This window comes from Pelodiscus sinensis, chromosome 2 (genome assembly GCF_052426305.1).
Source record: "Pelodiscus sinensis isolate ZL-2025 chromosome 2, ASM5242630v1, whole genome shotgun sequence".
Lineage (NCBI taxonomy): Eukaryota > Metazoa > Chordata > Testudines > Trionychidae > Pelodiscus > Pelodiscus sinensis.
In genome coordinates, this window is record NC_143053.1 from 162144993 (window position 1) to 162170760 (window position 25768).

The following is a 25768-nucleotide window of genomic DNA, read 5'->3' on the forward strand; positions in this document are numbered from 1 at the left end:
TAGCCATATAAATTATATATGAACCGTGGCACCATGGAACTTTAGCCATCTCTGAGGGCAAGGTGGCAAACAACTTATGCACAGGGCATTGCAAAACAAACTCTGTTGGATCCACTTACAAGGGCACTGAGGCCCCTCCTCAAAGAGAGCCATGTGGTCTGTACTATCCACCCAGGCCTGATGAGACATTTTAATGTCTTACCAATGTATCCTATGCTGTAAAAGGCATGAAGTGGATTTACTCCAACACCTAAAGGAGTTGAGCTTGCTGGGATTTGAACTCACAGTTCCAAGGCATCGAGGTATAGCAAAACTAATCTCAGGCACTAAATCACCCCTAGTTAGCTGTATTAGTATTTGCACTTTGAATAGAGAACTAGGAGTTGTCATTGAGGAATAACAGTCTGTCAGTATATGGGGCAATCTACTTGGTTTAAGTGATGGCCCCACAGGAATTGAAAGCGCATGTGAGAAATAGATACACACAATCACATGGCTTGTACAAGTAAACATCCTGAAACAAGCAGTTTGTTCGGGATAAGCTATTTATTTCATAGACTCCCAGTGGAGGTCCCTGACAAGAACATTTAGAGAACTGAACAAAAGCTATTTTGAGATATTTGTGGCTGGGCAAAATTCCCTGAGTATTGCCTTCAGTTCTTTATAAACATAGGAGAGGGTAGACCAGCCCTTACCTCATTTTGAATATGAGTAGTTAGCTTTTCAAGCCAGACATGTTGCAGCTTGGAGAAAGAACCAGCTAGGTTGTTACTGTGCCCTGCAGAGCTGGGAAGTCAATTCCTTATATCATGCGGAGCAGAGAGTGATGTCCTGACACAGCGTTGCTGTGTTTTTACTGTTGGGCTGTTTCACACAGGGACACTACATTGTTGTCTGCTTCAGCAGGGCTATGATGCAAACATCACTGTGTAAGGCCAGGAAGCTTCATCTTGTGCCACTGAGTAATTTTGCATCACCTCATTCTATGGATATGGCTACACAAAGCTGCAATCTGGGACACTGTGTAGACAGACATTTATCAGAGATGATTTGGATAGTGCTTGGTCCTGCCATGAGGGCAGGGGACTGGACTTGATGATCTCTTGAGGTCCCTTCCAATTCTAGGGTTCTATGATTCTAGGATTCTAATAAGCCAGGTTCAAACTCGGGGGTTGTGCCCCTTTGTACTGAAAACTTGGCTGTCCTGGTTTTGCTATTAATGTTACCCATACAAGCTGGAGTAAAGTGAGCTCAGCTTGGCCAGCTTGTGTGCTGCCTTTGCTGTGAATGCATCCATCCCTTTACAGATTTCTTATTGCATACCAGAATTTTTCATCCTTGCCTCGAGGCCCTGTATAACACTCCATCCTGTACCTGCATCTTTTTTTTTTCCTCCATACTTACGCCGTAGGCATAAAATGCCATTTCCCAAAACCAGTACTCTTTGCTTCATTCCAATACTTTCAGGACCCATTAGTGCTGCTGTGGTCACAAGAAGGGAGTTACTTACTTATGGGATTTCTGTGCTGAATTACAGGCGAGTACTGCTGTTAATCTTAGCACTTGATTAATCTGAAAAGTTGTCTCCTCTGAGGGAAATGCAAGCAGGGGTTTGTGCTCAGAATAGGGCTACTGTGATCTTTGCCATGAGAAAAGGTCTAAAGGGGGCTGGTTTCGCTTGGCCACTTTACCTAGTATCTGTACATACATTTTACAACAGATAGCAGTAACCAGCGGATCCCTGGTTTTCATGAAAAATGTCAGTGATTTGGGGAGTTTGTGATAGCTAGATTGGAGAGAATAGAATTGGATGCATATGCCATCATTGTGCAAACTTTCTTGACTGCTGTGACCACCTTTTTCACCTCTGCCTTTTGCTGGACACTCATTAGAGATAAGGTCAAAACAAAACCTGGGCCTGTGTCAAGACTCCCCTAACAAGTACCTTGTTGGTCCAGAGGTATAACTCCTGCCTGAGCAGTAACATGTTTAATTTGCCTTTAACTTCAATCCTGATGCAATGATGACAAAAATACCTACATCTAACATAATACTTTGTACGAACAGCTCTCAGTGTGCCTGCCAGATTTTCCTGTATTTATCCTCACAACAACTCAGTAGGGAAATATCACATTATCCTCTTTTATAGGGCCGTAATAGAGCCTAGCTTTTTAAATCTACCTAAGTGTTGCCACACTCAACTTCTCACCTCCTAACTGATTTAGGAATCCAAATCCTATTTTCCAAAGAATTATAGACATTTTGGAGTCAGAATTCCATTGAAGTCAACAGGTTTTTGAGTTCTAAGTGACTAAACTGTGTTGGAACTGATTTATGTTACTAAATCAGTTAGGCATTGCACCTAAAGAATTTAAAAATGGGTTTAAATGACTTACCCATGGCTATACAGGAAGTTTTTGGCAAAGCAGTGATCTGAATCCATAGCTCGTAAGCCATATGGTAGTGGCCAAATAATTTGACCATCCCTCATGTATTAAAGTACCAGCTCGGTTCTTTGACTATAATTCAGGAGGTCAAATCCCAGATTGGTCCTTTTCCTATTGTTTCTGCTACTACTCTGCTCGCCTTTGGGGAGAAGTTCCCCGATTCCAGGGAGACTAAAATCTGCCATGCAGTGGGGAAAAAATACACTGACATCCTGGCTGTGTCTACATTGGCAAGATTTTGCGCAAAAGCAGCTGCTTTTGTGCAAAACCTTGCTGCCTATCTACACTGGCGGGAAGTTCTTGCGCAAGAACACTGACATTTTAACGTGTGAAATCAGTGCTTCTTGCGCAAGAACTATAATGCTCCCACTCAGGAATAAGCCCCCTTGCGCAACTGTTCTTGCGCAAGAGGCCAGTGTAGACAGGCAACATGAATTTCTTGTACAAGAAAGCCCGATGGCTAAAATGGCCATCGGAGCTTTCTTGCACAAGAGAGCGTCTACACTGGCATGGATGCTTTTGTGCAAAAGCACATCTCTTGTGCAAAGGCACATGCTAGTGTAGACGCTTTCTTGCACAAATACTTTTACGCAAAAACTCTTGTGTTAAAAATATTTGCACAAAATCTTGCCAATGTAGACGTAGCCCTATGTATTGGGTTGTTGTAGCTATAGATCTTGTTGTTGTAACTGTTATATCATTTGGAGTTACACAGTTTAGAAATAAATCACTGGAAACACAGAGAGCTTGAGCAGTTGTAAGTGTCCATTTATTTCATAACACAGAACTAAATAGAACCAGCCCAAACTGGCTGGACTGACCCCTAATGTCCTAACTCAGTTATCCTAACAACAGCAAGATCTATACCTACAACAACCCAATACACAACAGAGAACATAGCAGGAACACACACAATGCAATGATAGCTAGAATACAAAGAGAGCGGGTGGGATGAGCAAGAACAAGGAGAAAGTATACAGGAGAAAGAAAAAATGGGTTAGCCGGAAGGAACAGGGGACGGGGAGACGATGATGAAAGGAATAAACTAACCAATAAAAGATGTAAAAATTCAGTTTAAAGTTACAGGGTAAAATTTTCAAAGAGCCTGTGTGATTGAAAAGTAGCCATCCTGCAGCAAAAAAACTTCAGGACCAGACTTCAGAGGGAAACTGCTGAGCTATAGTTCATCTGCAAATTTGACACCATCAGCTCAGGATTAAACAAAGACTGTGAATGGCTAGCCAATTACAAAAGCAGTTTCTCCTCTCTTGGTGTTCACACCTCCAGATCTGCTGCTAGAAGTGGGCCTCATCCTCCCTGACTGAATGTTCCTAATTATCTCTAGCCTGATTCTTGCCTGCATATTTATACCTGCCCCTGGAAGTTTCCACTACATGCATCTGATGAAGTGGGTCTTTGCCCACGAAAGCTTATGCTCCAATAAATCTGCTAGTCTATAAGGTGCTACAGGACTCCTTGTCGCTTTTGCAGATCCAGACTAACACGGTTACTCTTGTGATGCTTGTGTGATTGAGACTCCTAAGTCCCATTTTTCAAAAGATTTAAATAGGTACTTAGGTGCCTAAAGATGCAGGTCGGTATTGAGTTGGATTTTGTCAAAGGTGCTGGTCAGTAAATTTAGGTGCCCAAATAACAATCTGACCCTAAGGGTGTGTCTAGACTACTGAGTTTTGTCGACAAAAGTGGACTTTTGTCGACAAAACTATACCTGCGTCTACACTACCGCTGAGTTCTGTCGACATAACGTCGACAGAACTCAGCAGTTTTGTCGACGCTGGTAAACCTCATTTTACGAGGCATAACGCCTTCTGTCGACAGAGTTCTGTCGACAGAAGGTGTTATTGCCTGTAGGGTTGCGTCTAGACTACAGGGTTTTGTCAACAAAGCAGCTTGCTTTGTTGACAGAACTGAATGTGTCTAGACGCTCTATGTCGACAGAAGTTTTGTCGACAGTATCTGTCGACAAAACTTCCGTCGACAAAACCCTGTAGTCTAGACGTACCCTAAGTGATGTTGTTTTAAAAACAGGACTGATTTAGAATCAGAAATTCCAGAGACTATTGTGCTCATCTAGTCTGACTTCTAGTATTTCACAGGCCATAAAGCTTCCCCAAGCTCATAAGTCACCTAGAAGTGGGGTTATAAAGACATTTAGGCATTGCTGTATTCTGTGTCACGCTGTCTAACTGATTTAGGAGCCCATTGTTGATTTAGGAGCCTAAGTCACATACACTGTTGTGTGACACCTAAATCGCATTTGAAAAAGGTTCTGAAATCAGCTAAGCATTAAGCATCAAGAGTGAAGCTAAGGTGCTTCTTTTGAAATGTTTAACTCGTACTCAGAAGTTGCACGGTCCTGTTACAATAAGTAACTACAAATAACCTTTTTTATTTTAAACAACAGAAAGGTGATAATCCTGCTTCTAGTGGACTATCTCATATTGGGGAAGAGTGTTCAAACCAAAGATGAAATCAATAGGTTTTGTAGATGCTCAGACATCTTAGGGAGAAACCTCTCATCCCTTATCTAGGTGTCAAAATATGGCATCAGGATGAAAATTTCAGAGGCCTAAATTGGTGTCAATTGGCCTCTGGTACTCTTGAACAACTGCCTTTATCTTTAAGCACCTGTTTTGGCCTAGATTTCCCCCACAGCCATACATGACCAAGCAGTAAAGTTCAGCAGCCTGCTAACGGAACCTTTTTCTGGATTGACATGCTGTCAGTACTGATGTAAACAAAGCAGTGAAGAGCACACAGTCATTCCAAGCAACATATTTCCCTGTGGTGGGGTGGTGTTAGTTGTGGTGGTTCAAGTGTATATGAAAGATCAGAAATAAGTATTTTACTATCACGTATACACCCCAATGGCACAATATTCCCCTCAAATATGTAACTTCAGTGGGATCCATGATTGTGAGTGCAAAAGGACAGCTGGGACTTCTGTATTTAAAGATTTGTTTTAATACTTTCAAACTTTTTCAGTGGATCAGGGGATAAAATCACTATGACACTTTGTATTTATTAAAAGGAGATTGCAGTAGATGGGTCATTGTTTTTAAATGTCCCAGGGACTACTAATTAAGGGGAAGTATTTACTTTGCTCAGAGCCGACTAATTAGTGTTTTGTTTAATTACTTTGATGATAAAGAATGAGGTACAATTTGACAGCTGTAGATGTCATTAGCTTTTTGAAAAACTACATCATCTGGTTTACCATGACTTCAATGATTTTTCTGCATAAACTCCGTTTCACACATACAGCATCTATTGTAAATTTTTGTCATTGCTGAATGCCACATGGAGTTCTGTCTTCATGTTGTTTATGAGTTACTTGGCCTCATATACAATTTCTACATGGTTCTGCTGGGTTGAAGTCAAGCCAAGTTAATGTTCAACAGGAAGCCTTCCTTTCTAGTTTGCTGTGTATTTTCTGATATGACTGCTCCCTTCTAATGATGTTGGCAGTGTTGCTAAGGACAGGCTACTACTGCCAAAGTTCAGTGAACATACTTGGTAACAATAGAGTATGAGGGGAAAACAGACAGTGATACTTCCAAGACCTTTGGCAACGAGTATAGTTTGACTATTGCCAAACAAATGTCTAAATTCCAGCTCCTTCAGTGATCAGTAAGTGATGATTTTTTTTCATTTCTTTGTTCCAGCTATGCATAAACAAAAATGTTTGTGTGGCACATACAAATGGTCAGATCATAACCCATATCTCAAATGCACTAAATTATTAAAAAGATGCAGGAATTACTGAGTGAAATTCTGTAGTCTGTGTCATGTTGGAGATCTGACCACTTGGTCTGGCCTTAGAATCTTTGGGCAAGCACCTTAGCGGATGCAAAAGATAGTAACTGAAATGAAGTCATTGATTCTACATGGCATAAATAGCAGCAGAGGCTCTATATCTGTTGTAGTTTAACAACACTTAGGGCAGGTCTACACTACAAGGGCAGGCTGATCTAAGCTATGCAATTTCAGTTACATAACTCAAATCGACATCGTTTAGATCTATTTACCGTAGGGTCCAACTCTGCAGGGGATCAATAGAAAAAACTCTTCTGTTGACACGCCTAATTCATATCATTCTGCTGGAGCACCAGAGTTGACAGGAGAGAGATCAACAGTTGAATTAGTTGGTCTTTACTAGACTCGCTAAATAGACCACCGGTGAATTGATCGCTACAGCATCCATCCACTTTGTGGTGGAGACGTACCAGTGGCTAGAGCTGCACTATTTCTATTGATGTAACCACTGATATCATCAGGCCATGTCTAGTTAGGAGCAAATGTCAATGTAAAGGTATATATAGCAAACTGTAATAATGTTGAGCCAAATGCTGGCTTCAGGCATGTAAACATAAATTGGTGTGAAACAGTGGGCTCAACTGATGCCTTGTTAATGTAAGCATATATTCTGACTGTCCTTGCTAGCATGCACAGTAAACCTCTGCACATTACTACTGCTGCCAGCAGCAAGAATAATCTGAATGGGACTGGGCGTGTGGGATTGGGTCAGGACTCATATGCACCAAACTGTGTGAGCTGTGCATGCTCCCCAAATCCCATCTTCAAATATATCCTGCACAGTTCCATGGCCTGATAGGCAGCCAGAATCACAGTGAAAGTTTTGACATATGGCCCCCTTTCCAGCAGTGGCATTTGTGTGGGGGCAGTCCCAGCCAGAATATGGGCCACAATCAGTATAAGTGTTTCAGTCCATTGCGCACCTGCACATCATGTTCCACCACCAGCAATGGGAATCCAACTAACCTTCTGATTCAAGAAATGGCTGCAAAACTCTGGATGAAACTGGCATGTTTTAACATAGGTATAACCCCTTTGGCAACCAACCAGTGATGCCCAGCCATTCCACAGAACACTTACTCTTTTATTTTAAAGGTATAAACTATTTCCTAACAGCAATAAAATGTTCCAGAGACTGCATTTCTATGGTGTTATTCCGTCCTTGGGTGGTTTGGCCTTCTTGTCCCAGAATATCACCTGAGGCTATGAACCCGTTGTGAAGTAGCACACTGCCCGTAGTACTTCATTGCGTAAGCAATACAAAAATCTCAGAGCATGTGATTATGCTACTGACCCAGTTCAGCTGTGTTGGGAGGAAACAAGAGGAAACAAACTGTTTCCAGTCTTCAAGGTATATGAGCAAGGTCATTAATCAGCACAGATGTGCTGGACTAATAGGTTGCACTGAGATTATTTAAAAGGAAACATTATGAAAAGGTACACATTTTAATATTAAAAAATGTCATTAAGTACTTAAGTGGGAAAGAATTCCAACCATGAAAGGACAGATCTTCGACTAGTGTGACTTAGTGCCTCTCCATTGACATCAGTTTCAGAGGGTTGCAGTGTTAGTCTGTCTCAGGAAAAACAACAAGGAGTGTGGTGGCACATTAAAAAGACTAACAAATTTATTTGGGTATGAGAGCATAAGCTTTTCTGAGGATTATGCTCTAATCCCTAAATAAATTAGTAAATGCCACCCGACTTCGTGTTGTACTGTCATCAGTGGCACTGCCTTGATTTACACCAGCTCATGATATGCTCTGTTAAAAAAAGAATGAATGACCATAAATGATTATGTCAGGCCTGATGCTATGCCTCTCCCAAGGAAAATCAGGAGTCACTGCATTAACTTCAGTGTCAGTGTGATAACTGTGCAACGTAAGCTGTGTTATTGAAGCTGCATGCAAGAACGTTTGGGCACTATAATAAAGAATCCTTCACTTGAATCCTGCCTGTTTTCTATCACAAATGGATACCATGCTTCCAGTCTTTCCAAAGTACCTAATCCGATCTCCTTTTCTGCAGTCCTAACCTCTGACTACAGAATCTATTTCCCAAAGCAAGTAGACTGACCATGACACTCATAACTTTCATATCCAAATGCAAAACATGTATCTTTGCTCTACCTTTCTCACTACCCACAAGAGCTCATAATTATATAAGTCTCTAAGGTGCCACGGGACTACTTGTTTTTAAAGTTACAGACTACATGGCTACCCCTCTGAGACTTTTTAATAAGGAGAAAGGAATGATTTTTCATTACCTATCTCTTGCTGCCCAGGTCTTGGGCTGAGCCACATCTGCCCCATTGAATACCAGTAGGAATTGTTTATATATATCAGAGGGCAGACTCTAGGCCTCATTTTGGGTGCACAAAGCATGAATTGTCCTCAAAGAAGTGTACATTCTTTATGCTGATCTTCTCAATAGCTTCAAATTTTCCCCCTAGGGGATTATCAATACTCCATCAAAGTCCATTAAAAGATCCATCTGCTTTCAATGGGCTTTGGAACAGGCCATTCATGAATAAAGCTTTCTAGTAGTACTTATCACTTGATCATACCCTGCTCATAGCATCAAGGCCTTGTCTAGGCACATTTTAAGCTCTGATTTAAATATTGCCACCATATGCTGTGAACACATGTATTTCAGTTTAAAAGACTGCCTAATTTTGGGCCTCAGAAATTGATTTCAACAACATCAGCACAAACTACAGTTTTAAGAATGTCCACACAAGGTTTTGTGCTAATGCAGTGGTCTCCAACCTTTTAAAGCATGAGATCACTTCTTTAATTGAAGTGCAATCCAAAATCTACCTCAAACCCAAATACCTTTGCCCCGCCTCCTTTGTGACCCTTCTCCGAGACCCCTCCCCTGCTCACTCCATTCTCCCTCCCTCTCCATCCTCCCTCCGTTTCACCAGGCAGGGGCAGTGAGTTGAGGTGCTGGCTCTGGTCTTGGATTAAGGGATTTGGAGTGTTTTGAGAGGGGCTCTGATCTGACCTTGGGGCAGCCAGTTGGGATTTAGGAGGGGGTTCTAGGTGCAGGCAGTGGTGGGAGGGCCAGCTAAAGTGCCAGCACTTGGTAGCCTCTTGGCCAAACCAGTCAGGATCACTTATCAGAGGCGCCAAGATCTACCAGTAGATCCTGATCTACTGGTTGGTGACCACTGTGCTAATGTAACCACATCTGTTTTTAAACCAGTTCTAGTTAACCCAATGCAGTTTTTGTGTGTAGACCAGCCCTCTGTCTTCATGCAGCATTCATTCAACATAGAGTTCCTTTGGCATTTGCTACACACAGCAGCTACTCTGCTCATTCTGAACATGGCTCTCTAATTACATATTATTTGCATGGAAGAACTGCTGTTAGGTTGGAGGAAAAATGTTATCATATGACTTAGCTGATATTCACCTTCTACTTCCTGGACACACTTTACCAGTATTTGAACATCCTTCTGCATAGCTCTATATATGGGAGCATACAGCTTGAGTTAGCTCTGGTTGTAGTCAATTCAATGACTCGTATTAACTAAAATGGGACTTGGATTGAATCCAAGGGATTTTCTAGTTTAAGGCAATCCTGAATGTACACTTGGAATCCTAGATATGAGTTTTTAGAATGCAGTGTTGTGAGCCTTCTGAAGCACAGCTTAGGCTGGTTAATGTATAGAACTTAGTAAAAGAAACAGCAGCTGTTTACTCAAGCAAATTTTTCCATTTATTTTTTAATTAGATTTCAGAAATTATAATAGTGAAAACACTCAGTATAAAAGTTGCAATAAGAAATTTACATTCACATTTAACATTTCAGCCCATTCACTTTTTTTAACATAAAAATAGGACAAATATTCAATTGCTTCTCTCAATTTAACAATGCTGAAAAAGAGTAGAAGATACCCTACAGTATTCTATTTACATAAAAATAGACCCGTATTTATGCAAATCTAACATTAGATGTTACCCAGTGTTGTTGTTGTATGTTATATATATGTGTGTGTGTGTGTGTGTATTTCTTTGAAGCATCAGTGGGCTACAGTAATTGGAAAACAATGACATCTTGGCCCATTAGTCCATTCCTCAAAGCTATGAATATCCATGTTGTTTTACCTATAAAAAGATACTCTATTATAACAAGATACCTTCTACAATACAATGAGTATTGAAGTCAATGGCAAACCCTCTTTTGGGAATCTGACCTTTACTATAAAACCTGATACAAATCCCATTGAAGTTGATGTTTCCATTGGTTGTATCAGTCTGATAGGATCTTTTGTTGGCTCTTATAACCAATGCAACCAACGAAAATGGCTTCCCATAACTAAAGATGGTGATAAATTATATGCAGTGATCATGAGCCCAAATGTTTTCATTAAAATATGCATGTTAGTTTGGAAGCCACAGAATTTACTGCAATCATCTGTGGTACAAGTAACATAGAAGGTAAGCTTACTTCCACATGGTTTTCTTGGTCACACTTAGGTTACAATGAAGTATAATAAATGAACTTTTAATTCAAATTTGCACAGTTTCAGAATCAAACTTTCTTTCCTCTGATTTTTGGAGAAAAATACCACTAAAATACTCAGACTCAGTGATCATTTCTGTTACATATTTTTAGCCAAATCAAGTTGCTTACACTATCTAGTTTGGGCCACATTCCCACTTGCTTAGTTGTCTGTAACAATACAGACTGTGTGTAAGCCACATCAAAGCATTTACTATCACATATATCATAATATACAAAAATGTTACCCTCTGAAATGCGTGAGAAAGTACCTGGCTCTTTTTCTTTCTAGTATCGCTCTATGTGTTGATAGGATTTGAAATGTCTTTTGGACACTTTCAAAGATTTAAGGGGTAACAATGTCTAGTGTGGCCAGCTGTCATTTAATGACAGACCAGTTCTGATTGTGGAACATTCCATTCCATTTTTGCTATTTACCTTCTTGGTGCTGGACAGTTTCTGGTAGAAAGCAGAAACACAGGAGGCAGAAAGCAGGGATAGGAAACCATATCTATTCTTTCATATCAAAGCACCAGAGAAATCACTTATGATTTGTTTGCTATCTTGTGAGGTGAAGGGGCTAGCACAAAGACTAACCAAAAGTAGGAAAGCTAAGGCATGCTCCAGAACATCAGTGAGCTGTAGCAGTGTCCACACTGGATGTTACATGGCAAGTTGCTGCTCTGGAGATTCACTAACTCACTTTCCATGTAGATATGCCCTTAGTTTCATTTGAGAAACCACTTGGGTGATGGATAGTCCTGGGGTGAAATCGTGGCACCATTGAAATCAATGGGATTGGACTTCCACCTCTTATGTGGGCTCTCTTCACATAGCAAATCTCAGGCTTTGTCTAGACTGCATCCCTCTGTCGACAGAGGGATGCAAATCAAGCACATTGAAATTGCTAATGAAGCAGGGATTTAAATATCCTATGCCTTATTAGCATAAACATGGCCACCACTTTTTTTGAAACGAAGTTTTTTAAAAAAAACCCGGCAGTCTAGATGTGGATCTCTCAAAAATAAAGCCTTTTTTGACAGATACTGTATTCCACAAAAAATGAGGTTTACAGGATCTGTCGAAAAAGGGTTTATTTTAGACAGATCTGTATCTAGACTGCTGTTTTTTCGAAAAAACTACTTTTCAAAAAAAGCAGTTGCCATGTTTATGGTAATGAGGCACAGGATATTTAAATCCCTGCTTCATTAGCAATTTTGATGTGCCTAGTCTACATCTCTCTGTTGACAGAGAGGTGTAGTTTAGACACACCCCCATTCTTTAAACATACATCTACGATACTTTAAAGGTCACAAGGAATACACCGAGAATTTCTCAGAGGGAACACAAGTTAGAACAAGGCATGTTAAACTTTGTGGGCCAGAATTTGGCTATGTTTTGGGCTAAATACCCAATCTTCCCAACAGCCCAGTTAGTAGGAGATAGAGATAACCATGATGTCAAATTATGTTCAACTCAAATTGCATTTTTGCTTTACAGTTCAAATCAGGGGGTGAAGTTCTGTCTCCGTGGAGGCCAATACATAGACTTCCACAAAGCCTGGATTTAAGTGATGTTCTTTAATCAAGCCGTTGAAATTAATCAAAAGCAGTACGGAACGGATGCTTTAATGAAAGGATATTTGAAAATTAAAATACATGCAGCCTGCCATGTATTAAAAGTGCTTTCTAATAAGGGAAATGCAGCAAAGCAGCTTACTGCTACATATCACCGATGATATCATACCAAAGAGTCAAGCAACTGCTGTGCTTCTGAAAAGGACAATCTTTCTATAAATGACAGCAGACACAGCAGCAGAGCTTCCTCTTGTAAATGGCCTCATTAACTGTAAGGGGGCTATTTGTATGAGTAGAGGGAGCAGAAAGTGACCCATTGTGTCTATGCAATAAGTAAACTTGTTTATAAGTAAGCCAACAATTCTTTCAAGATAATGGAGTGAAAAAGTTATGTACAGCATTGGGATGGGTATGAAGGCGAAGGGAGTGAAGGAGCAGTATTGAGCCAAGAAAGCACTACCACTCAGCAGCTGCAGATCATGCTTTAAGTGGAGGATCTGCTTAAACGGGGACTTTGACAGTCAAACAGCGGGGAGAAGTGAAGGAGAAGCAGACTGTCTGTAGCTTTTGGGACACAGGGATCTGCAGGGGAAGGAACCAGAGCCTGAGTAAGACATGAATGGGAGAAAACAGGGGCCTGACCCCCTACACCTTGACAAGGGAACAATGGGATGACCAAATGAGGTGGGAAGCCCTGGCTGATTATCTGGACCATTGAGACTGTGTGACCAGCCCCTCTGTGAGAGGGAAACAAAGTGCTGGGACTATGCCCCAAACTGAGGAGAGAACAAGGCAGGTACAAAGTGGCCAAGGGGAGGCTGGGCTAGTATATCAGCTAAGATGGGGCTGAGACTCTTCTTCTCCTTTCCCCAGGGTTTTGGCCTAGGAGCTGATGGGCTTGGGTCCCTCTACCCTTCCCTCCTCCTTTTTTTAATTTCAAAACCCCCAAGAGCACCAGGTTGACTATAACATGGCTGCTGAGCCCTCAGCCTGCCTGGTAAAGCCATCCCAAGGCTATGGGAGACTGCAGCGATGCAGCTTGCCTGCTAGGCATGCTGGCCCCTAGGGAAGCCTGGTAAAAGCAATGAAATAAAATCACTTGTAATAGTCAATACATTATACAGACTCAAAATGTTAAGGGCATAGTCACATGAATGTGAAAGCAGGCAAAAGAGCTGTAAATCTGTAGCTTTTAAAAACAAAGTATAGCACCTATACTTTTACTAATGCCCATTAAAAATGCTGGAGCATGGCAAAATAAATCTTATAGCAATGCATGTGTGTGCGTATAATACTAAGGACCAAATTCTGGTAAGAAGCAAAATGATTGCTCCAAATCGATATTGACTGTGAAAGCTGTGTTAATATGCACCTTTGTTTGGGCAGATATCAGCTTCACACCCTGCTTCCAAATGGAGGCATAAATCTGTGCAAATATATGTGCAAAGGACTACTGTTGCATCCAAAGTGTAACTGCATCAACACATGGATCATACTTTCTGACCACACTACATCTTACACCTTGGCAGTTGTCACAAAGACTGTAGACTGTCTCCTTTCAAAGGCCATACAGGGGCAGCATAAGGGTTTTTGCTATGGGCTTTCTAACTTGCTAGGTAAAATGTGTCCCCCAAAAGCTGGAATTTTGAAAGGCATATTTATCTTTTTAAATGTTACAGTGCCTTACTTTCCAAATGCATGCTTAATATGTACGTACAATTACACCAATTCTGAACAAAAATTGGTTATTTATGCATCAATTCATTATGGAAGAAAGGTATAGAACTTAACATAAAATTGTACTTATCTATAGAATTTCTGAACCATCTGTAGAATTTCATAGAGAATAATGTCCATGCCGGTTGCCATGGAATTCTATAAATTGATTTAAAGTTCTGAAGACTGGGTGTCCTCTATTGAATACTGGTTTTGGAGTAGTGTCTAAAGAATTTTATTGGCTCCATCCCTATTAAGTTCCATAGCACTTTCCCATCTAGTTGCCTACTTAGGAATTTAACTACCTGTTTGGATGCATAAAGAAATCACTATTTGCATATGCTGAATCCAAATTTTTAAATGCAAATGTTATAAATTTGCAGTGTGTATACAAATGTCAGGCAGCCAATTTACAGGTACACATTTTTGAGAATCAGGACATCATTTGATATGGTTATGAAAGCAAGAATAACAATGGGAGATTTTTTATTGGGGCTACTTTTCATGTAAAATACACACAGTTAACCTCCCATTAACCTACATTTAGTCAGAAGATGTTGATGTGTCACTTGATTTCCAACTGAAAGGGAAGGAAAAGAATATCTCTCTGTTGTCTAGAGAATAATACAAGTTTTACACTCTCCTGAAATTACTTAAATTTGCTAATTCCAATTTGTCATTGCTGCTCCCAGCATCAATATATTTCCGATAAAAATAATGTGCCAGGCACTTTAGCAGTAAGACACTTTGGCCTACTTTCCAGAATTTTTAGCAGTTCTAGCACCATAGGTCTAGCACAGATAGTTATGCTGGTGCTAATAAATCTGAGTGTTGCTGCAGATTGGTGTTTTATCAAGCTGTCTGTTTTTTACGATATAGGACGAAATTTTCAAAAAAAGCTCAGTTCCCCCATTTAGGTGCCAACATAACCAGCCAGATTCTCAGAAGAGCTTTGCATGTTGGATGCTGAGGAGGATTTAGGAGAATGCCTTATTTAGCTTTCTAAATGGGGGCTGAACACTTTTTAAAAGCAGGCCGATAAATGATAACAATAATGATGGCAGTAAATGTTCCTGTGGGTGTCCTATGCAAATACTTCCATCACTAATGGCACTGATGCAGCTGTGTTTGTACTACATCAAATTGGGGAGGAAGTGGTAAAAATGCTTTGTACAGATATACATCTCTAGGGCCTGACTCTTCATGCTGTTTCCACTCGTTTTAAGCTGGTGTGAATTTTTATTTCAATGGAAGCCCAGGGATAAAACTGGAACATAGGAATAGAGAACTAGTGTCTCCTTAACCGTACAATAAGGCACAAGCAAAGCCAAGTGTTTCCACACATTGGCCATGTACATTAATCCACAATCTGAAATAATGTGATTATAAAAACAGACATTACAAAAATAACATTTCAAATTAGTTTAAGATTCCAACCACAGGTGAAAACACAGTGTAAGATCTCTCTGTTGAGAGATCTTACACTTTATTGTGAAAATGTAAACAAACAATACAAATGTGGACCTGATTCAGATAAGCACTTAAGCAGTTGCTTAACTTTATGTACATGCCTAAGTCCAATTGAAGCTGGACACATGACTTGCTGAATTGGGCTCTTAGCACTGAATTTTGCTCCACTAAAGACAATTGGGAATTTTGCTACTAACTTCAAAGGCTACAGGATGAGACTAGTACTATTCCTTTTCCTCACTGTAGATTTTTTAGCCCCTTCAGTATTTTGGACCTCCTTCCTGAGTTGCTCTTTTTCATTGTCCTCCCAGTCCTTGCTCTTGCTGAAGTCTGGCCCATCCTAGCCTTGTACTTCGCTAAGTGCTGGTATGGCAGTTTAAAAAGGGAAATAAGTTAACTAACTACCAACAGGTAACTAACTACCAATTAAAATGACACCACCAGCAACATAAGCTGTCTTTGGGCAGGTTGTATGGCTGTGATGGGAGAACATGTAGTACAGACATTGGATAAGGAAAGTGACATAGTTGAGAGAGAGAGAAAACCAGGTGAAAAAGGGAAGAAAATAATATATAAAAAGGAAGAAGAGGGTTAGGATGGTGACGGGAGTAGGGAAAGAGGCATAAGTAGTCCAGGTTGCCATTACTCATAACAAATATATCATATTTACAAAATAAAAGTACTGCATTTGAGATGGAATTAATCTATAGATACTATTAAATGGATTTAGAAAATCCTAAATTGTCATTCAAAGCCAGTCATTCAATAGAATATGATGACTCATGTATGAAACCAATTTAGATATATTGATCTGTGTCTGCATTTATGATAAGGTTACTTACAGAAACAGTAGTGTTAATTAACCATGCAGTCATGTGAAAGGATTTCAAGTCCTTTATAACACTAGATAAAAATCTGCAAAACATAACAAGTCTATGTTAAACAACAGCATAACTAAGATATACTATCCATCGTGTGGACACTTTTTTCCCACTTCCATCAGCCTCTGTACTGTTCTGTGATTATATTATTGAATTGTTATAGAGCAAAATTACAGCTATGTAAATAGTTTATCAAAAACTATCATTAGCTATAGTAACAAATATTACAGCACAATACTTTATGGATTTTAAGTTTTCATGAGAGATTAAATAGGAGATTGGTTTTCGAATAATTCTGCCATCTTCTCTGAAACAAATGGGATTAATTGTTCTGAAGCATGAACTAGAATCAGTTAAGGGAACAGATTCTGATCTGTTATACAAGAGCCAAATCGACTCTCGGGCCGGTACTGTACCACGATAGCCAATGAAGCCATGTCTATACTATGCAGAAGCCCAATGCTACTGTGGTCAATCTTCTGGGGTTTGAGTTAGCAGGTCTAAATCAAACTCAGAGGGCACCCCCATTGGTGCTGGTATTCCTGCTCTTTATAAAGAGTAAGGGAAGCTGATGGGAGCATTTGTTCCCATTAGTCTCTTGCTGTGTGGACAGTGCAGAAACTCAATTTAAGATACGTCGACTCCAGCTACCTAATTAATGTAGCTGGAGTTGGATATCTTTATTTGACCTTCTGCTGTAGTGTAGACTGTGCCTGAAAGATTTGCCACTGACTTCAGTGGAAGATTGATTGGGACCTTATACATGACGCCCCAAACCAACCAAATGCAAAAAATCAAAATTTTCCTATTTTTGTCACAGTTACGTGTAGCTCTCTTATATTTTGAACTATGGTTCATTTTGCAACAACACGAGTCAAAAAATAAGGCCATAGAATGAAATGTTTATTATATACACACATATATATTTATATGAAAATGTATTTGTATAGTGTAGTTCTCAGATACAATAACTGTAGTATTTATTACTACATAAAAACAATCTGGGTAACACCAATGGGCCAAATTTATTTTCTTTTTCTTCAAATGAATTGTGCCTGCTTACTGCACTTAAATTTGACAACTGCTCATTCTTCCTTAATGCCTGTCCTAAATCAAACAGTACCTGTTGAATGCCAGACTTGTTACACTGTTAGAAACTAATATTTCATTTGTTTTTATTTTACAGTAAATGGTGTTTAATTTATTGCTTCTAATGACCAAAAGGTACTTTTTAAAAGATAGCATAGATGTTCATAGCACATTTCATATACCATAACATGGATTTAGCAACACTGAGGTTGGTGTGATTATTAGGTTACAGTTTTTCTTTGTTTTGCTGTTTTTATTTTGCTTTTGCTTTGCAGAATGCACATGCAACTAGTGGATTAAACTCTGTCAAAAGTGATATGTCAAAAATATTTAGGAAAAACTTAACTGTTTTTTTTACTGAAGTCAGGCATGTGTGGCATGCAGTAGATTGCAAGGAAAAACAAATGGATGTTCATTTCCAAAGGATTTATAATCTTCATGCGCATGTAAAACCTCTGTTACAAAAATCATTAACATTTGTTAAAAGTGTGCCTTTTTGTTTTTTTATACAAGTGTACATGCAATAACCTGTCATAGCTAAAACTATTTACAAAATTTCATACAATACCTCTTAAGTGAATAATACATGAAAGGCCAATGTTTAACACTGTACAAGATTAAAAATAAATAAGGCATTATAATACAGTTTTATCACAAATTAAAAAATGTTGGTTGTCACTGCAATACAAAACTGTAACTTGAAAGAACATTATGGCTAAATAGTCATCCTGACTGGAGAGAACATGTACAGATTTTGGACTTGCTGATGGTAAATGCTTAACTTGTGCTACAAGCAGAGAATCAAATGAATTAAAATTATTCACGTTGACCATTAATATATTCAATTTCTCAGTTTTGAAATGGCACAGGACAAACAAACACAGATGTTTCCCAAGTGCTTTCTTTGCCTTATAGTTATAATATAGGCAAAGATAGGAAAGACATTTCTGTCTGTGATCTAGTCTTTTGCACTGTTGTAAATAGTGAGTTACTAGAGATTTACACCAGTGTAAACAAAAGCAGAATCTGGCACGCACCGGGCCCAAGTACTAAATTCCTTATCAAACCCTCCCCCATCCCAATTTCACTGATTTCCATAATACTTTTGCGTGCATAAGGAATGCAGATTCAGGCCTGATGAGCTGAAAGTTCAGGATCTCCCCAAATCTCCAGTAAAAGAAGCAGAGCTAAGGATTACAAGAGTGTGCTTATGTTTCATGTGATAGAAATGAATTGTCAGTACATGCAGGTGGGAACATCTATAGAGAAGCAATGGACTTTACCTGTTGGGTAAAACTGCTTTCTAATCGATGCATGTGTAACATTTTTGGAAATGTCTAGACAGTCATTCAGCTGAATGCTAGTTTGTAATCACGTTAAAAAAAAATTTAAACATATGGGTAACATAGGAACATTTTGAAATTAGTTCCCAAGACAGAAGGAAGTTTGAAGACCTCTGATGTTCATCTGCTTATATCAAGAATGAAAGACTTTAATTATTACTATTATCTTAAGAGAAAACGTGCAAACTGATGTGAAATATTGTGCTTGCAATTGACAGACATTAATGACATCTTGCCAAAACTGGAACCAGTTTATTGTAGGGCTCCTCCCACTTAAGTGTTCAAGCTGACAACTACACAAGAATAAATGTAAACTTAGGACCGTATTCTGCCCAGGATGTGTCCATGTAACTTCTCTTCATCAAAATGAGAAGTATGTATGTGAATCAAAGGGCAGCACTGACCCCTTAGTGGGGCTACAGGAAGATCACCCAGATCAAAACCTCATCATGTGAATTGAAAAATAATACATCTAATATAGGTGAAATGCATATCTCTGCATGAGTAATGCCACCTTAATCCAAGGCCCACTGAAATCAATAGGAAACTTTCCATTGATCTTCATGGCCTTTGGATCAGGCCAAATATTATCTGAAGATGGTTGCCACAAATAAATGTAAGGGAATGTCTTAAATTTATCAAGAACCACAAGATTTTGTGGGCAGAGCACAATTATTACTGCTTATTATCTCTCTTGCATGAAGTCTGCTAAAAGCATACACCAGAATGTATAAGGGCACAGAGACTACAGAAATATGCAATTAAAAAAAGGATGCAAAAATGTACATAGAAAAATGAAACTGGGAAAGTCAGAAAAATAGGAAATGAAAGCAGACAGGCAAAAATACATTTTTAATATTACATTATTAGAGAGGATACCTAGTAGTGCCTGCTGTAATGGCTGCAAAACAATTTCTATCATAACCTTGTTTTAATTTTTAAACAATCTTTTTTTCCATTGGAAAGATGCAGCCATTACAATGTAATTCTGCTGCCCTGTTAAACCAGCTCTGCAGAATTGTCTCCAACAATAACAGCAAAGCAAAGGGAGGAATTCACTCCTCCACACTCTATCACCTCAGTGATATTAGAGGCAAGATGATTTCCCCTTCATTTTTCCTATTTTTAAAATCCTAGACAATTATTTAGCTCTGGCTTATTGTTCTGTGTGTTTGTACCGCACTGAGTGCAATGGGGTTCTGGTCCATGACTGGGGATCCAGGTGCTACAATAATTTTACTACTAATAGTCATTATAAAGGCAAAAGCATTGTGTTAATTTGACATTATTGGAATTGCACTAGGAATTAATGACCCTAAACTCAAAGTCAGTAAGTGCATAAATTAACTGATGGTATTTTGCCTATCTACAGTTTTTCATTGTGGTTAAATGTCTAGGTTAACATAGGTTGGTTTAATTCATAAAATGCATATTATAAAACATACAGGATATGCAATGTGACCAGATTCCCATAGCTCTCAAAACCTTATCTTTGGCATTTCCAGACAACTTTTTATTTCAAAAATACAATCTCAGTACTGCATTAATACAGTTTGCTTCCATTTAAGTTATGCTATTTTTTGTTCTTGGTAATGTGTGTGATCTATTTACTTAACAGGTTTTCATCACCATAGTATCTGAGTGCCTCAAACAGTAAATTTACTCCCAGCAACCCCCTTGTGAGGCAGGGAACTATTATTACTCCCAATTTGAAGATGGAAATACACAGAGATTAAGTGACTAGCCCAAGGTCCCTCAGAAAGCCTCTTGCAAAGTCCAAAATTGAGTACGATCAATCTAGTTCAGTGCTTTAACTGCAAGTCTAGCCTGTCAATCTCTGTTCTGAAAATGGCTCCGGAAATGAATAAATATCTTCCATAAATCCACAATATATCATTGTTTTGGCTATAGGGAGACCTGAAAACAAACTTCATTATGTTTAATCTCACCCTCTACAACTCTTGGGACCAAATTTGTTCATAAACAGATCTTATTACAAATCTTTTAAAAACATATGAATTCTCACAGTGAGCAGAACGTGATCTATCTCGCCCAGTGTCCAGCCTCCAAGAGCAGAGCCAAGACCGAAGTTCCAGGGATGTGTACAGAAAGGGAAATTATGGAGTGAGTGATCCAACCATCGTCCACTGCCATCCCCTGGCAATCTGAGGTTTAGGGTTGCCCAAAGCACGGGGCTGCATACCTGACCATTCCAGCTAATAGCCATTAATAGATGTATCCTCCCTGAACTTACTTATTTTTTTAACCCAGTTATACTTTTGGACCTGACAATATCCCATAGGAATGAGTTCCACAAGGTAGTTGTGCAATGTATGAAAAAAATAAAAAACTTTCTTCCCTTTGGATTAAATCTGCTGCCTACTAATTTTATCAGGCAACTCCTGGTTTGGGGGTAAATAACACCTTTTTTTCTACACCATTCATAATCTTATAGATTTCTGTTATCACATCCCCACTTAGCTGTCTATTTTTCTTCTAAAATGAGCAGCCCCAATCTTCTTCCCCTGGCTTGTACAGAAGTGAGGTTGTCTTTGTTGCCTTTCTCTGAAACCTTTTCCAGTTCCACTATATCCTTTATGAGATGGGGTGACCTGAACTAGACACTGTATTGAAGATGCGTGTATACTAAGTTTTTATATAGTGGCATTTTCATATTTTCTGTCTTACTTTTCATAGCCTTCTGAATAGTGTAGGATGTAGTTAGCCTTTTTGACTGCTGCTAGACACTGAGCAAGAGTTTTCAGAGAACTAGCCATAATGATGCCAAGATCTTTCTTGGGTGATTATAGCTAAGTTAGAACCCTTCATTGTATATTTATAGCTAGGATCAGGCCTACCATGTGGGGGCAAAAGGGCATAGTTGCTCCAGGCGGCAGCACTGAGGGCTGGCGGGGGCAGGGCTGGCCTTACCATAAGACGAACTGAGACAGCCACCTCAGGTGCCAGACTGTGTGTGTATGGGGAGGGGGTGCCACTGGGACCCAGAGTGTAGAAAATTGTATCTGCTGCTGGTGCAGTGACAGGGAATGGGGGTGTCATTTGAGCTCCCTGCCTCAGGTGCCAAAATGTTGTGGGCCGGCCCTGGGCGGGGGGCAGTGCTGAGGTCTGGCTGCACTGACCTGGCCCCTTCCACCCAAAGCCCGTTCCCTTTTGGAGGTACAGAAACTGCCCCTTCTGCCTCCCTCCCCCAGCTTGCCCGAGGGGCCTGTGGAAGCTGTTAGCTCTCCTGGATAGGATTTTTTCCCCCAGGTGCTTGCACTTATTAACATTAAATTTAATCCGCCATTTTGCTGCCCAGTCATCCAGGTTTTATGAGATCCCTTTGTAACACCTCAGTCTTCTTTCAACGTAACTATCTTAAATAATTTTGTGTCATCAGTAAACTGTGACACTTCAACAATTAACCTCCTTTCCAGATCATTACTGAATATGTTGAACAGCATAGGTTCCAGTAGAGATATTTGGGGGACCCTGTTCTGCTGATTACCTAGCTCCATTGTTAAAACTCACCATTTATTCCTAGCTTTTGTTTCCTATCTTGGGATCTGTTATAGATCCATAAGAGGATCTTCCTTCTTATCCCACGATTACTTAGTTTCCTTAAGAGCCTGTGATGAGGGCTCTTGTCCAAAGCTTTCAGAAAATCCAAAAACGCTATACTGATTGGATCACTCTTATCCATAAGCTTGTTGACTCTCTCAATAAATTCTAATAGATTGGTGAGGCATGATTTCCCTTTACAAAAGCCACATTGACTCTTCCCCAACAAATCTTGTTTTTCTAGGTGTCTGATAATTTTGTTCTTTACTATTTGTTTCTATCAATTTGCCTGGTACTCGAGCTAGGCTCACTAACCTGCAATTGCCAGAATATCCTCTGAAGTTCTTTTTAAAGAAACGGCAATACATTAGCTGTCTTCCAATCATCTGGTACAGAGTGATTTCAGTGACAGGTTATATTCAATAGTTAGTAGCTCTGCTATTTTAAATTTGAGTCCCTTCTGAACTCTTGGGTGAATGTAATGATGATTTAAGAACATTGACATATGGATGGCCAGCTTACAAAAGAAGTGGCATGTAAAAACTGACTGGGCTGTATACTCTACAGCTTAATACAGGTTTCCACATGCCACAGTAGTTTGAGTGTGGTATAAGATGATAGACTTATCCATGACAAAAGCCTACTCCAAATAAAAGCCTCTAGTATTAAAATCACAAACCCAAAATCACAAACAAAATGTAAAACCCAAACCTGGTCCCACTGAAACCAATACCAAAATTCTAGTGGCACCTGCCCAGAGATGAGAATTTTGCAAACAGCATGTGCATTAGATAGTAAGAAACTTGTACAGCAATTACAAGTTTTGTTCTATGGTACATTCGGCATATCTGCATTTTAAAAATATTTTTAAACAAAACTAGTTTTTTTGCCTCTCCTAGTGACAATGTGTATGTCACTTGTGTGTGCTGCCAGTACCTGGGGATGTTGTATGGCCGCAAACCATGGACTATCTGTGGCCTAAAACGCTCCGCAATATGACCCACTGTCCTCATCTTTAATACATAAGTGCATGCCACATTATGTTGACTCAATATGAAACACTGCATGCTGAGACAGGTATTCTTTGTGGAATGCATCTATGTATTAGAGAAGAGAGCAGCTGAAGTATGTTCCTTCTATGCATATTAAGAGCAGTTCCTCAAACTCTGGGCAAGTTTACCAGCATGATCTTCATTTGGAGAAAGTCTGGTGTGCTTGCTTTTCAGAATCCTATCTTCCAAAACAGGTATATGCTTTCTCTATTGCAAAACTAAGAAGAACATGCCTGGTGTTGAATCAGGATATATAATAAAACGGTGGCATCACAATTTAAAAATTAGTTGGCAAATGTACAAATATATCAATACTAACAGCACATTTGCAATTGGTACTGGTCAGCCCGTTGAACAATTCAAACAATCCTAAATCCTCACTGAGCTAGAAAATCTGTGCTTTCAGTGAAAATCTACAACTACAAAAAGAGAGCATCCCATTGCTTTCTACTATCAATATCATTGACAATTTGTAGAATATAGCGAAGACTGTTTCTATATTGCATAAGCATATTGCTGTGCTTCCAGGGTGGCATCTCTGTCTCACACAAGGCCAAAATGTCCTACAGACAGAGAGTATTTTAGCAATCTTCTTTGTCAATGCAATAAAATATTTAATAGTATCTGGTCAAATTCCTAGGTCCTGCTTTTTGTCTAACTCATAGGCTTATGTTGTAATTGTAACTGGAAAGTTTTGAAAGGTACTGAACATGCAAATAAAACTTTAAAAGATACCTCAATTTAGCAGTTGGCTTTAATTCAGCCTTCATTGACCAATTGCTGGCAAGTTCTCATTTACTTATTTCAAGCAGTGGGCAAGCTTTCTATAATTCTTACTACAGCCTCAGATAATTTTTGGTCATCTCACCCTCCTTTCCTAATAGCAGCTTTACTAACCTCAGACCCAACAATACTGGATATAGTGGTAAAGAGAAACCTCTCCCTTTTGCTATTGCAGGTGGATGTGTAAATAAATACATATTTTTATATATATAAATTTCTATTATTTATCTCTATATATGAGTGTTTGTATATGTGCATATATAGCTTATATATACATACACATACACACACAAATACAGTGTCACTTGTACACTTTTTTCAGTTATAGCATTTATCCTTTAAAAATGCCAAGAAAATATTCCCTATTCCCAAAAAATCAGTTTTAGACTTTTCCTAACTGAATTGCTAGCCCTTATTTGTTCCATTCCAAGAGTTCATTTATGCAGGTCCCAAGTTCTCTTTGGTTGGGTTGTAGTGATCCTTGGTTGATGCCATGGCCTATGATCCTTGATCTCCTGGTGAAAATTCAGGCAACTTCTGCTCTCTAAGATCACTGCGAATGGCGTAACCAATTTTTCTCTGCTCTATGCTTCTTTGATAGCTGGCACAGATGGAAGGTAATGCAATGTTTGATTTGTGTGGGTTGTTGGAGCTTGAAGTGCTCCAAGCCCAGCTTTTACAGTAAAGCTGGCAACTGAGGACACTGATGGACAACTGGTCCCCAGTTTGGTTTGAATGTTTGTTCTCCCATAGGAATACATTTTCCGCTCTAAGTTTAAAGACCGTGTTTGTGTATTATTTCCATTGGACTTGCCTTCGAGAAAATAGGTCAACATTTCGCCTTTTCCCTTTACACTGACTTTACCTCGGCATACAAACTCGTAACTGCACCTCTTTAATATCCGCTGAACTTCTTCTGTCACCTGCGGGTAAGGAGAGTCAGTATTACATTTTACTATTCCTATCACCTAGAGTAAGGAAACAGAATTCTACTTCTCTGTGGCAATTTCTTCAACTATGATGAAAGATGATCCATGGAATGAATAAGTAACTACTGGTTTGGGTTTCCCCTGTTTTCACATACTTTGATGGTACTACTAATAATAAGAGTTAATAATGAGATGTGCCCTAAGGAGAAAGTTTCATATCTAGCTCTGAAGGACTCCAAAGTTCTGAGGTTTTGGTTCTGATCATTAGAAACATAACAACATAAGAAATGCCCACATATGCCCAAATACATCAGTTAGCCTTTAAAGTGCCATAGGACTCCTAGCTGTTTTAATCCAGAGACATTCCAAAGGCTATATAAGATATGACCGACTTCAATATAGGTCCTTATCCTATGGTCCTTACTCAGTCCAAATTCCCATAGTGAAGTGGAAGTTTGGGTGATTGGCTGGTGTAAATATCACAGATTCAGGCCTATACTCCAACTGCATGCAGTACAGCAGGAATCTGAAGGGGAACCCTCTCTTTGTGGCATGGTGATCCTTTGATTTCACC

The 25768-nt window shown here is 39.4% G+C and overlaps 1 protein-coding gene across 1 annotated transcript in view; it reads right to left on the bottom strand.

The window, feature by feature from the left end:
- Window positions 1-11777: 11777 nt before the first annotated feature.
- ADCY1 (adenylate cyclase 1) overlaps window positions 11778-25768 on the bottom strand; it is a 268804-nt gene continuing 254813 nt past the window's right edge. The window contains exon 20 of the mRNA XM_075921701.2: window positions 11778-25188. Within this exon, the coding sequence (XP_075777816.1) occupies window positions 24850-25188 (339 nt within the window). The 3' untranslated portion in view covers window positions 11778-24849. The remainder of the gene's footprint in view (window positions 25189-25768) is intronic.